The sequence below is a fragment of the Macaca thibetana genome, chromosome 5 (genome assembly GCF_024542745.1).
Source record: "Macaca thibetana thibetana isolate TM-01 chromosome 5, ASM2454274v1, whole genome shotgun sequence".
NCBI classification, from domain to species: domain Eukaryota; kingdom Metazoa; phylum Chordata; class Mammalia; order Primates; family Cercopithecidae; genus Macaca; species Macaca thibetana.
The window spans coordinates 106,626,074-106,640,637 of record NC_065582.1 but is presented as its reverse complement, the minus strand read 5'-3'; the positions used below and the strand labels follow the sequence as shown (position 1 = coordinate 106,640,637).

The window sequence follows — 14,564 nt, the reverse complement described above, 5'->3', positions numbered from 1 at the left end:
GGTAGATATGAAGCAAACGTAGAGATGTGTGTATTGGAGGAATATATATACACAGATGCATAGAAAGGGAACTAGAAGGTTAAAAGACACACCAAGTGGTACAGCACTGCCTCTTGGAAACAGGACAGGGAGACGGAAGAAGACACGGTGAAAAAATTAACATTTTACCTCCTACGCGTTTACGAAAGTTGAATGTTGTACAGAGTAAATGCAGTCCTGTATTCCTCATGCAGGGGAAGAAAACACCACAGGATAAAGACAAACAATCAAAAAAATGATGAGACCAAAGATGAGTCAAGTTACAATCACCTTTAAGTCAAATACTGTGTTGTAGAACAATCTAGCTCATATAATGTCTTAAACCTTAGATGTTCTATTGGTTCATCAAAAGCCTAACATAGGCCAGGCATGGTGGTTCACGGCTGTAATCCCAGCACTTTGGGAGGCCGAGGCAGGCAGATCACCTAAGGTCAGGAGTTTGAGACCAGCCTGGCCAACATGATGAAACCTCGTCCCTACTAAAAATACAAAAATAAGCCGGTCATGGTGGCAGGCACCTATAATACCAGCTACTGGGGAGGCTGAGGCAGGAGAACTGCTTAAACTCAGGAGGCAGAAGTTGCAGTGACCTGAGATTGCACCACTGCACTCCAGCCTAGATGAAAAGAGCAAAACTCCATCTCAGAAAAAAAAAAAAAAAAAAAAGGCCTAATATAGAGTCCTACAAATGTTGCTAAGAAAGTAAATTGAACAGGATTGCTTTAATTCTTATGATTAAACTAAAAACAAAAATGCTGGAACCTTAGCATAACTTTAAATTATATATCATTTATTGAAATATAAAGATCTTCATTTACACGTTTTAAAACAAAAACATGAACAGGGGCATTCATAATACATTTTGTATTGGTAGGCCCTATCAAGTTAGTTCTTCTCACACATTCACCACACTGTTGTTTTGGGAACATGTAAGTATCTTTCTCTTTATTTCTAAAATATAAATTTTGGACATTCAAAAGTGCAACAGTTAATGTGCCTGTGGGGATTATCACAGTTAAAAAAATATAAACAAAGGCAGTGATACAGCTTGTCATAAATGTTTTGGCAGTATTCTCCAAGTCTATATAGAAATACATATATACATATTGATGTATAACATCATTTTATCTTACGTCCCTCTTCACAAAAATAGGACCATTTTGTACAGATTGGCAGACCACATTTTAAGGACATCACTGATCATTTAAAAAGTCACAAATTGTGTTTCTCAGGCCAGCTTTGATTGTCATCATAAAAATAGAAAGTAGGAAAGATTGGCAAATTTTCTTCTGGAGACTTTGCAGGGGGCCAAAAAGGAAACAAATCTGGAATTTGTTGAAAACACACACACACAAAAATGCAGTCATATACAAATTCAGGTGGGAGCATTTGTTAGGACTGGAAACTGCTGGACTGAGAAGTTTCATCCGGTCTCATGATGTCATGCAAGGCTCACGGCAATATCAAAATGCAAAGCACCAACAAAATAAGGCTGTACAAGGGAGAGTGAGCGATAAACAGAATGCTTGAGCTGTGATTCTAGAAACACAAATGTATTTCAAGTCTAATTGGCTCTACAGAACCTAGTCAGGTTTTCGTTTTTAATTGGCCAATCTGGCTCAGTCTTGGCACTTACTATGAAATAGGTGGATAAGAAAGTTGGGACTTGCATTGAGATTACACCAGTAGGTAGTCAAGTACTTTGTTATTGCTTCTACATCTTCCAAAACATCACCTGCCAATAGCACATACAGTGATTGCAGTAATCACAGCCCATGTTTCATTCATATGGTATCAGCAATTAAGCAGTATTGCAAAGAATGCCAATGAACTCACACCAACCTGTTTGACAGTGTGGATAGATGTGACAATTGATCCTCCCATCTAACCTCAAATTATCAGTAAAACTTAAAATGTTTTTTCCACCAAAACACTGAGCTGGTTACACAGAGACTTGGAACACTGAATTGCATAATTGTTGTACATGCCTTTCCTTGGCGGGGAATGGAGTGGGAGGCAGAAGATGGGAGACGGGGCAAGTTCATCTCCCCCATACGGTAGGAAGTAGCATCTTTACTTTTGGAAAACCTGTCAAAACCAAACTTTAGCTTTCTCAGCCTCAGCTAAGACTGGAAAGTTAAATTAAGATCGCAATTGCTAGCTAGATGGCATTAAATGTCACTAACCTGAAGCCAAGGATTTAAATAGTAGGCTTCCTGCATGGTTGAATTCCAACCCTGTTCCAAAGTTCAAATTATTTGTTTCCCATGGCAACTTCCTGAAACCTAAGTCAGTGTTTCTGAAAACTGGCAGATCAGAACAGCCAGGGAGTTTAGAAAAATACAGATTCTGGTTTCCCTCAGACTTCATACTTCAGAATCTCAGGGATGGAAACCCAGGATCCAGTCATCCCGGCTGCCATGCACATTTGAGAACTGAGGATCCAGGCTAATGCACATCCAGCCTCCACTAAAGAATACCTTTATGGTCTCGAGTTTCAAACTCTTTCTCTTTAGGGTAAGGGGTGAAAGAAGGAGGCTGATGTCTGGGCATCCTTCTGACCCTTTTCAGGTTCATAGATTCAAAAAATGCATATATTGGGGTCATCAAAGCTTTCACCAGGCATAAAGAAAAAACAAAAAACGTCTGCAAATCCAGTCTTTTTGCTGATCATTATATTTTCCATTGGGTAATATACATGAGAAGTTATGTTCAGCACAGGTTTATGCCTCTACATTGAGAACTTTTAAGACTTAAGAGTCTTGTTTCCTGTAATCCCAGCACTTTGGGAGGCCGAGATGGGTGGATCACGAGGTCAGGAGATCAAGACCATCCTGGCTAACATGGTGAAACCCCGTCTCTACTAAAAATAGAAAAAAATTAGCTGGGCGTGGTGGCGGACGCCTGTAGTCCCAGCTACTTGGGAGGTTGAGGCAGGAGAATGGCGTGAATCCCGGGAGGCGGAGCTTGCAGTGAGCCAAGATCGCGACACCGCACTCCAGCCTGGGTGACTGAGCAAGACTCTGTCTCAAAAAAAAAAAAAAAAAAAAAAAAAAAAGAGTTTTGTTTGCTTCTAATCCCATTATTTCAGAGGGCAGTTAATTGTTTTTAATACAATGGATTGGGGAACCTATTCAGTACAGTTAAAAATTCTGACTTCCTGGACAATACTACTTTTACTTTGTTCTCTATGCTCAACTAAATTTAATTCACTACAGCTATTACCATACTTTATAGAGAAACATGTTATTTAATATAAATGTCAAAAACTGTCAAACTTGTCACCTACTTAGTAAGGATTGTTTTAAATTGTGCTTTCTCTGGAGGGAAATCATGTTACATATTACACATTTAGCATTACTGATAACAGTAGTATTATTATAAATGTAGATTACAATATGAAAATGAGTTGCCAGGCTTCTAAATGCCCCAAATCTATTAAACATAGTTGGTTAATTGTTATTCTTTATCTCTTTAACACTAAAAAAAATAGCAAAATGTTATAGTACCAGTACCCTTTAAGGTTCAAAAGTGGTTTTTCATGCACTTCTTTAAAAAGTTCAACAGCAGCTGATATCAGGTTTCAAGAGGGAAGTACATGGATGGATTGAGTGGTCTCTTCAGAAGTCCAAAGAAGATAGTTAATACAATCTAAACATAGCCTTGGTTAGAGTTATTTACATAATTACAATGCTGAAGTTTTGTCGCAGTATAAATTGTGTCCATTGGACTCTCACCAATGTTCTTGAAGCACAAAGTTCACCTTCCGTGGCCTATTATTCCCCTGTCCATCTATCTCCAAACTTCACACACCGCTGAGATGCTACTGAAAAAGTTCATTTCAAAATATCCCATTCATTCATATTTAGAAAGCCCCCTGAGGCCCTTGGCTGGGAACTTCTCTTTAGACATCAACCAAGTCCTCCTCTCAACCTCCGCATTGCAATAAAGTGGTTTTCTGAACGGGATCCAGAGGTGGCCCCAGAAGTGGAAGGAACCCCTCGAATCTGCCAGTTACAGGAAGCTGTCTTCCACCAGGTCTGAAGAGTCTATGCCGATGTCGTCCATCATGTCGATGTCTTCAATGGTCTCGTCCTCTCTCTTGATGAAGGTGGAACTGCTGGAACCCGTCTCAATGGCACTCTCTTCAGAGGTCTGCGAGCTGGAGGAGGGAGAGAAGAGCAAAGATTACAACTCCTGCAAAGAACTAGAACTAGACTGTGGCCCCCTAGAGACAAAGGAAAGCCTTTGGCATTCAGATCTGGGCTGTACGGTATGGCAAGATTCTGCCCCCAGGCCTGACATGCTGTGGTAGGCCACATAGAAAACCAAGGTCCACCCGTCATTTTTACACTTCAGCTTTCCTGCTTTTCTGCCAGGTCTTTCATCAAAGTTGCTGACAAGCTGCAACAATTTTCTACTTGCCCTACTCAATCCTAATGGAAGAGAAAATAAGCAATGCCTGATCCAAAGGCCCGGGAAGGTAGAGCAGGGGGTGAAGTCAGCTGCAAGCCGCAGCCAGGCCCATCAGGTGCTCTCCCGGAAGCCTCCTGGGCATCCAAACTGTGTTCTCAGGATCTCATGCCACTTGCCTGGAATGCCCTCTTCCCCTCTCTCTTGACATCCAATGCCCGCAGCCCCCATCCCATCTTGAAGGCCCAGGTGATGGCTCCTTACGTACTGGAGCAGTGGCTGAAAGGGGAGTTCTGGAGTCAGAAAGCCTTAGGTCTGGAATGGTCCCCCCACTTACTAGCTGTGTGATGCTACACAAGTTACTTAACTTGAACTTGAACTTCAACTGGGAAAGTTCAATTCCTGGTGTGTCAAATTCTGCAGCTCAGCCTGGTGTAGCCCTAGAAAATTTCTGGGCACCTTTCTCATGTTATTTATTTCAATGTGACTTTCTAACTTTATATAAAAGCAGAACCCTCTTACAACTCAAATATTATTCGGAGCCCACAAATACAAAGTAACCAAATTGAGAAAAGATCTGAGACAGAGAGCCCTAGATTCCCTGCTCAGCCTTCCCCGACCCCTGTGAAGTTCCACCACGGACCCCTAAAACTTGGAGGAACACCGTTTGCTCAAGGGATATAAACACATTATAAAAACTGGCCTGAGCAAAGCATAATAAAAAACCAAAGACTGATAGGCCACTTTGTCCCATCTTCAAATCACATAACATATTCTAAAACAAAATAGAAAAGCCATACTTTTAAAATTACCCAGTTCATACAAATAAACAAGGGCTGTCTACATATTATACCTAAATTGGTTAACAAAGGTCATAGTCATAAGCCTTCAAAATAATGCTCTTATGGGAAAGAAGAGGGAAAAACACACACACACACAAGCAACTTGGACCTTGAACGAGGGGCCACTATCATCACCTTCTCCTACCTCTGTCCAAGGGCCATGCAAAGAGAGCAGAGAACTGGGGCATAGTCTCCTCCATCCAACCACGTGAACTAGTGATTCTCAGTCCTGCCTGGGCATTAGCTCCACCTTGGTGCTGAGTTAAAGAATCTAGGCCAGGCGAGGTGGTTCATGCCTATAATGCTAGCACTTTGGGAGGCCGAGGCCAGTGGATCTCTTGAGGTCAGGAGTTCACAACTAGCCTGGCCAACATGGTGAAACCCCATCTCTACTAAAAATACAAAAAGTAGCTGGGCATGGTGGCATGTGCCTGTAATCCCAGCTACTTAGGAGGCGGAGGTACAAGAATGGCTTGAACCCAGGAGGCAGAAGTTGCAGTCAGCCGAGATTGCACCACTGTACTCCAGCCTGGGTGACAGAGCGAGATTCTCAAAAAAAAAAAAAAAAAAAAAAGAAAGAAAGAAAATCTAGGTAATGATCATCCAATGACTGCTAATGTTACAAAAGGCAGACAACTGGACAGTGCAAACCTCCTGACAGAAGCACACAGAACCATCTTTGAAGCATGTTTGCCAAAGATCTATCCTGAGTCAGGTTAAGTTCCTAGACTAACTACCAGTTTGCAACACATAGAGAGGACAGAAGCACCTGAGAAGGACACTACAAGGATGTAATCAGGATAATGACCTCCGGCTCCGTACATGTTGCTGCAAAGGACATGATCTTGTTCTTTTTTTTATTTCATTTTTGTATTTTCCACTTCTTAAGTTCAAGAGTACATGTGCAGTTTGTGCAGGTTTGTTACATAGGTAAACATGTGTCATGGTGGTTTGCTGCACAGATCATCCCATCACCCATCCTTTAGCTATTCTTCCTGATGCTCCACCTAACCCCCAACCCCTGAAAGGCCCCAGTGTGTGTTGTTTCCCTCCATGTGTCCATGTGTCCTCATTGTTCAGCTCCCACTGATAAGCGAGAACATGCGGTGTTTGGTTTTCTGTTCCTGTATTAGTTTGCTGAGGATAACGGCTTCCAGCTCCATCTGCAAAGGACATGATCTCATTCCTTTTTATGACTGCATAGTGTTCCATGGTGTATATGTACCATATTTTCTTTACCCAGTCTATCATTGATGGGCATTAGGTTGATTCCACGATTTTGCTATTGTGAACAGTGCAGCAGTGAACATATACGTGCACGTGTCCTTGTAATAGAATGATTTATATACCTCTGTCACCTCTGGGTATATACCCAGTAACGGGATTGATGGGTCAAATAGTATTTCTGCCTCTAGGTCTTTGGGGGAATTGCCACACTGTGTTCCACAGTGGTTGAACTAATTTACACTCCAACTAACATTGTAAAAGTGTTTCTTTTTCTCCACAACCTCACCACCATTGGTTGATTTTTGACTTTTAAATAATAGTCATTCTGACTGGTGGGAGATGGTATCTCAGATCTTGTTCTTTTTCATCGATGCACAGTATCCCATGGTGTATATGTGCCAGATGTTCTTTATCTAATCTACTGTCAATGGGCATTTAGGATAATTACATGTCTTTGCTATTGTGAACAGTGTTGCACTGAACATATGTATGCATGTCTTTATGGTAGAATGATTTATATTCCTTTGGTTATACACCCAATAATGGGATTGCTGCGTCGAAAGGTAATTCTGCTAAAAGTTCTTTGAGGCCGGACGCAGTAGCTCAAGCCTGTAATCCCAGCACTTTGGGAGGCCAAGGCAGGTGGATCACAAGGTCAGGAGATCCAGACCATCCTGGCCAACACGGTGAAACCCCGTCTCTACTAAAAATACAAAAAATTAGCCAGGCGTGGTAGCAGGCACCTGTAGTTCCAGCTACTCGGGAGGCTGAGGCAGGAGAATGGTGTGAACCCGGGAGGTGGAGCTTGCAGTGAGCGGAGATCTCACCAATCCACTCCAGCCTGGGTGACAAAGCAAGACTCCATCTCAAAAAAAAAAAAAAAAAAAAAAAAAAAGTTCTTTGACTCCATCTCAAAAAAAAAAAAAAAAAAAGTTCTTTGAGAAATCTGCACTCCAGAGAGCAGTGTATAAGCATCCCCTTTTCTCCACAACTTCACCAGCATCTGTTATTTTTTGACTTTTTAATAATAACCATTCTGACTGGTGTGAGATGGTATCTCATCATGGTTCTGATTTGCATTTCTCTAGTGATCAGTGATGTTGAGCATTTTTTCGTATACTTGTTGGCTGCATGTATGTCTTCTTTTGAAAAGTGTCTGCTCATGTCCTCTGCCCACTTTTTAATGGAGTACGATAATATTTGTGAGATAATTTGAACTTTAACTGGCTGTCTGATGCCTTAACGATTTATTGTCCCTGTTTTGGGTGAGATAATGGCATTGTAGTTATTTTTAATAACTTTTTAATAACTGTTGCTATTCTTTAAAATAGAGCCCTTATCTTTAAGAGACACACACTAGAATATTTATGGGTGAAATGATATGGTGTCTAGGATTTGCTTCCAAACAATCCAGAGGAGGCTGAGGAGAGACAGACATGGCCATGCATGCATCCAGGCTGGCAGAGTGCATAGTCATTGAAACTGGGTGATGGATACTGAACAGCTCACTATACTATGTGAATTGTGCACATGTTAGAAATCTTCCAGAGTATAAAATTTAAAAGAAAGAAGAATCAAATTAGCCAGGGAGCAGTTGGCCACCACCCCCAGGGATTCTAATTTGTTGTTTTGGGTGAGGCTTGTATATCAATAGTTTTTAAATCTCTGCAGGTGATTCCAATTCACAGGTAGGGTATAGCATCAAAGGACCCAGTCCCGCCTCTCTCCACTTTTTCCCTAGTTCAATGACTATTTAAGACAATGGCAGGAGAGGCTTATATGATCTCAATAATCACAGTTCTGTATCAATTTGATCAAATTACCTGAGAACTTAGCTCAAAGATTCTCCACCAGAGAAGCATGACCCTCTCCCCACAACATGCACACCCCTCTCCCAGCCCCAGGGGGAATATATTAGAATCATCTGGGAAGCATTTTCAAAACCACACCGACCTCCTGAGGATTCTGCAACTTGCCCCCAAGTACAGATTTACTACCCAGGAGTGCACCATTATCAGGTCCTCTCCTTCATGGCCTGTGGGGGAGGGGAAAGGTGAGACACTGACGCTGCCCCCACAGCTACCTGTGTCTGTTCCTCTTGCCCAGGTCCTCCTCCTCAGGGACAGGGTCAATGTCAGGCAGAGGAATGATGTAGCCGCTGTCAGCGCTCAGTCTCTGCTCATCCAGACCACCCTCCCAGTCCTTCAGCTTGTCTTCCTCATTTTTGTAGGTGACACCAATGTACGCATTGTCTGAGTCCACACGCATGCGTGCCACAGCAGGATGGTCACTCTTCAGGAAGTCCAGGTGAATTTTTTCATAACTCTATAAACATTCATTGAACATATTTAATCAAGTTTTAATGACCAAACCTCAAAAATGAATAGAGACACTCAGAACTTACTATTATTTAACTGTACATATTTCCAAACTATCTAGAAGATGTGGGACTTAGTTGAAGGAGAGTCATGTCAACTATCCCCAGAGACGTAGAACATGAAGAAGTGGCCACCAACGGTAAAGAGCTTCTGCCAGTAGGTGCTAAGATACCAGTGGCCCCTTCTCCAAGTCAGTAGCTACAACCGAGAACCCTTCTGGTCCTCATCACATTGCCTTTCCAGGGCTTGGATGGGTCCCACAGAGAGGCAGTGAGGACTTCTATTGGGGGGATAATACCCAAAGCCTTCATGATCCTTAAACATTGGAGAGGTCTAACATTGGATGTGAACAGACCCTATTTTCAACAATAGCTTCAATCTCTTCCCACCAACACATTTCCACCAATCAGTCTCTTTGACCAACTGAGGGTTAATTTCCTGCTGCCTCCTGCCTCACTGCCTCACTGCCTCACTGCCTCAACTGTGAAAGCTGTAGTGGGCAGTGAGATAATTAACAGACAGAAGTGTTTAATTTGCAGTTTAGCACACAATCTCCTAATGCTGTTCCTCCTTGAGAAAAATGAAGAACAATGATAAGTATAAAAAGTCTACACAGGGACTAATCTGAATCTAAGAAACTGAGGTTATGTCTGAGTTTTCCTCTCAACACCTCAGCAGAAAGTTGTTTTATTCATTTACATATCGTGCTTGGTTCCATGAAATTACATTTGTTCCTCTGAACAATGCTTCCTATTCCACAAAAACCAGCTGGTGCCACAGATAACAGCTGAGGTTCTTCTTTCCAGTTAGCTGGTAAAAGCCAATTTTGCATGGATTTAAGTGCATTCAAATTAGCGATGTAATGGCCATGGATTCCCTGAGTCTTCTAACTGCACACTAACTTCTGATACTCAAACATCTGGAGAAGAGTAGGTGCTGCACATTTAAGATGAAAGGAAAGGCCCGCAGGAAGGAGAGGGTTTTCATTCATCATTGCTACTAGGGTCGTGTGGAGCACCGCCATGAAGCCCAGCAACTGGATCACACCATCTTTTGCCTCTCTTGAAAATGCTCCTCTAGAAATGCCAAACAGCACAGCTCACTGGTATAACTTTCAGCTTTATCCAGACCTTTCCACCCACAGATCCAAACACACCTTTTTATATTGTCCAGGCAGCAGATTCTCCACAATCTCACTCAGGTGGTAAAAGGAGGGTCTCTTCTCTGGCTCACTGTTCCAGCATTTCACCATGATCTCGTAGCTGAGGGACAGAACTCAAGAGTGGGCACATGGGGGAAGTCTCAGGGCCCCTCCCTCCCCCTAGACCCACAGAGTGTGAACACAGGCCCCCGGGATGGGGAAGAAGCTCACACTTCACTGGTAGCATGGTCAGGCTTGGCCATCCGGTACCCACTCTTGATCTTATTGTAGAAAGTAGAATCCACCATCATGCCAGGGTAAGGAGTACCACCTACAAGCCAAACAATAAACACCAGGACTAACAAATGCTCAGTGCATTGTTGAAACACTTGGCATGATAGAACACCGTTAGAACACCTTTCAGATCCTATAGCCTTGAAACACTGTTTTTTTTTTTCAAGAAAATTCAGTGTCATCATCTCCTTGACTTCAGAGACCAGCTCAAATCTTAAATTTAATTAGGACTGCAGGTTGGTCAAGTCCAAGTACCATCAAAAAAATTCTACATCTTTAGAAACAAGCATTCAAGTGTTTTTCAATGTGTATGACTATTGGATCAACACAGACAAAATGAACTAGAAAAGCAAGGAGAAATTCTGAATCATTAAAACTCAGAGAGTCTTTTTCACCAGGTATGTTCAAATCGCTAAAGCAAAAATCAAAGTGGGGGCCTCTCTGCTTTTAAGGGAGTACGAGACTCCATTAAACCACTGGGGGATGATCCATTGTGATCATCCATGGAGGGAGAACTAGGATGAAAAGGGAGATGGGGCAGGAAGACACACTTTCCTATTACATCCTGATCACAGATAAATCCATGAAACATTTCACATATTCAAAGCCAAGGCAGGTCAAGTTAAGTTCCCTCTCTGAAGCCTTCCCACACTATTCCAGGACTCCTTTCTCTTTACTCAAGATTCGAATTGCAATTTTAAATCAGTACCACACTGTTTATCCTAAGTGTGTAAGTCTCATCTCCCCAGATGAACCATCCAGATGTCAGGGTTATGGCTGATCCTTCTCTTAGGGACCTCACCGGGCAGCCCAGGGCACCTGGGTTGTTCACCACCTGGGTTGTCAAGACTGGCCAATGACAACCAGGAATGAGAGCCCTGCCCTTCCCTCCACATATCCCTTTTCACTTAATCATCAATCACCACCAGGTGACAGAGGGCCCACTCTCCAAGGGTGTACCCATGTGACCCAAAGCCCAAAATGAAAAAGCAGCTGGGATGCAAATATCATTGGGACCACTTCCAATGGGAGGAAGTCACTCTGGCATAGCCCAAAGGAGAGGAGGGGCAGAGGTCAGGAGTGAGATGCAACCCCCAACAAAGACCCCATTTCCACCTTCATGGGCCTATCTCAGACACAATAAGGCACAACGTGTGGTATGAGGCAGCTGAAGGGTATTGGCCTCACACCAGGTTATCTTAACACTGTATACATGCTGGGGCTTGAAAGAACACATTTTCCTTCCAGTGGTGTTTCAGAACAGCCCAAACAAGCAGCAATGTCAGGCCCATACCAAGGGAAAAGATCTCCCAGAGCAGAATGCCGTAAGACCAGACATCACTCAGTGTGGTGTAGAGGTTGTCAAAGATGCTCTCAGGAGCCATCCACTTCACGGGCAGAAAGGTCTGCAAGGAAGGAGGGAGAGAGTTAAACCCATGTCTACTCACTGATGATCTACAGCAGTGGAAATGGAAAAGGGTTCCCTTTGGGCTCTTAATAACTTGTGCTAATTATCTTGTCCCATTTGAGTGTCTCTTATATGTGTTTTGTTCATTGCTGAACTCTCAGTGCCTAGCACATAGTAGGTGTTCAACAAATACTAGATGAATGATGAATGATCAATATTGCCTTTTATGTCCGCCAAAGGAATAATATCCAAAAACACTAATCCTGAATTTTCACCCAAAAGGTGTAAGCCCTGAAGGGACCTGTTTCCTCTATTTAGATATTCCTGGGAACAAAATTAAGAACAGATCCAGTGATCTATGAGCCGATTACAGCTATCATGGCCACATGAGTACATGAATCACACACAGCATGGATGCAGGCCATGTCTTTCCCTAGGTGGAAGCAGCAGCTGCCATGAGCTGTCTCACGTCCAGTGCACTGAGGTGATTTGGAATTGTACCTACAGGGAGCAGATGTATCCCTACAGGGAGCTGTGTCATCTGCTGAGAAGCGGAAGGAATGGGGAGAGTGGTCCAAGTAGACAACAAAATGAATATCTTTAAGGAAACTGTGCCTCCAAGATATATAAACCCAAATGGTTTCAATATTTTAGGGGTCACAGATGGCTTTTGAAAATCTGATAAAAGCTTAAAATATAGAGACATCATTCTTGGGAATGCATGCTTGTCCATGCATACACGGAATTGACATATTAATAGCTAACACTTGTCAGGTGCAGTGGCTCACACCTGTCATCCCAACACTTTGGGAAGCTGAGGCAGGCAGATCACTTGAGGCCAGGAGTTCGAGACCAGCCTGGCAAACATGGCAAAACCCTGTCTCTACTAAAAATACAAAAATTAGCTGAGCATGGTGGTGCATGCCTGTAATCCCAGCTACTCAGGAGGCTGAGGCAGGAGAATCGCTTCAACCTGGGAGGCAGAAGTTTGCAGTGAGCCAAGATTGCGCCACTGTTCTCCAGCCTGGGTGACAGAGTGAGACTCTGTCTCCAAAAAAAAAAAAAAAAAATAGAAAATAAATAAATAAAATAGCTAACAGTTATTGAATGTTGTTTCTATATGCCAGGCACTGTCCTAAGCACTTTACATGAATTCATTGATTTAATCCCCATAGCAACTCAGCAAATAGGTACTATTATCACCTCCCACTACAGTCAGGGAGATAGAGGGGCAGAACAGTCAAGTATCTAGCCCCGAATCCAAATCAAGTAAGTGGTGGAGCTGGCACTCACACCTGGGCAATCTGCTGTCGAGGCTGTGTACTGACCCCTTGTAGTGTACTGATGTTTTAAAAAACAGGCACCGAATCTCTAGAAGCAACACCTGACTTCAGAGATTAAAGTGAAGGACGGTGAGCATGCCCACTGAGGGAAGTGAGGACGTACACTGCCTTTCGACACATAGTTCGAATCATGCATGATGTCTCTGGCCAGGCCAAAGTCACAGATCTTCACAATTTTTCCTTGTGCCAGGAGGACGTTGCGAGCAGCCAGATCCCGGTGGACACACTGCACGGAAAAGGAAGAAATGACTCAGGGTCAAGCCATCTGTGGCTGAACCAGCATCACCCCTGCAAGACTGGCCAATCCCCGATCCATGGTGGTACTTGGAGCTGCCTGCCTGGATATAAAGGGCTGGCCTTCTCCCAGGTTCTCACTCCACCCACTCCCAACAGAAAGCTCTAGAGAAGAGTAGATGTCTGATTTCGGACTCCCTGCCCTGTGTAGGGGATGAAGGAGAGAGACAGGTAAGTAAGAGGCCCCTGTTATTAATGGCCTTTCCAAGATCTATCTCCTAGCATCTCCTTCCATACTCCACTCACTCTGAAATCTGTGGCTGGGTCTGAAAAGGTCTCTGTTCCTTGAACTTACATTTTTTGAAGCCAAAAACTCCATTCCTCGGGCAACTTGATAGGTGAAGCTCAACAAATCCAACAAAGTAAGGCCTTCTGAGTTATCATCTGAAAGGAGGTTTTTGACTTCTGAGTCTGCAGAAAAGAAATTAAATGTATTGGTGCTGGCAGGCAGCAGGAAGTCATCAGGTTGCAGAGGCATGCCCAAAGAACACATCCAAAAGTATTTTCTTAATTTTCTTGTAGAATGTTTAGATCTCACAGGTGAATATCACTATGCGAAGGTTCTATCTTAGAAAATAGATATATAGGCCAGGCATGGTGGCTCATGCCTATAATCCCAGCACTTTTGGAGGCCGAGGAGGGTGGATTGCCTGAGGTCAGAAGTTCGAGACCAGTCTGGCCTACGTGGTGAAACTCTGTCTCTGCTAATAATACAAAAAAAGTAGCTAGGCATGGTGGCATGTACCTGTAATCCCAGCTACTAGAGAGGCTGAGGCAGGGGAATTGCTTGAACCAGGGAGGAGGAGGTTGCAGTGAGTTGCAGTCAGCCAAGATCACACCACTGCACTCCAGCCTGGGTGACAGAGTGAGACTCTGTCAAGAAAAAAGAAAGAAAAGAAAGAGAAAGAAAGAGAAAGAAAGAAAAGAAAGAAAAGAAAAGAAAGGAAAGAAAAAGAAAGAAAGAAAGAAAAGAAAGAAAGAAAGAAAGAAAGAAAGAAAGAAAGAAAGAAAGAAAGAAAGAAAGAAAGAAAGAAAGAAAGAAAGAAAAGAAAGAAAAGAAAGAAAGAAAGAAAGAAAGAAAGAGAGAGAGAGGGTAGGAGGGAGGAACGAAGGAAAGGAAGGAGAAGGAAGAAAGAAGGAAAGAAGAGAAGGAAGGGAGGGGAAGGAAGGAAGGAAGGAAGGAAG

The 14,564-nt window shown here is 43.0% G+C and overlaps 1 protein-coding gene across 2 annotated transcripts in view; it reads right to left on the bottom strand.

The window, feature by feature from the left end:
• Positions 1 to 808: 808 nt before the first annotated feature.
• PDGFRA (platelet derived growth factor receptor alpha) overlaps positions 809 to 14,564 on the bottom strand; it is a 64,433-nt gene continuing 50,677 nt past the window's right edge. For both annotated transcript variants that reach the window (XM_050790525.1, XM_050790526.1), the window contains exons 17-23: positions 13,675 to 13,790; positions 13,189 to 13,311; positions 11,629 to 11,740; positions 10,272 to 10,371; positions 10,056 to 10,161; positions 8,605 to 8,846; positions 809 to 4,201 (exon numbers count right to left, since the gene is read on the bottom strand). In XM_050790525.1, the coding sequence (XP_050646482.1) occupies positions 4,054 to 4,201; positions 8,605 to 8,846; positions 10,056 to 10,161; positions 10,272 to 10,371; positions 11,629 to 11,740; positions 13,189 to 13,311; positions 13,675 to 13,790 (947 nt within the window). In that variant the 3' untranslated portion in view covers positions 809 to 4,053. The remainder of the gene's footprint in view (positions 4,202 to 8,604; positions 8,847 to 10,055; positions 10,162 to 10,271; positions 10,372 to 11,628; positions 11,741 to 13,188; positions 13,312 to 13,674; positions 13,791 to 14,564) is intronic.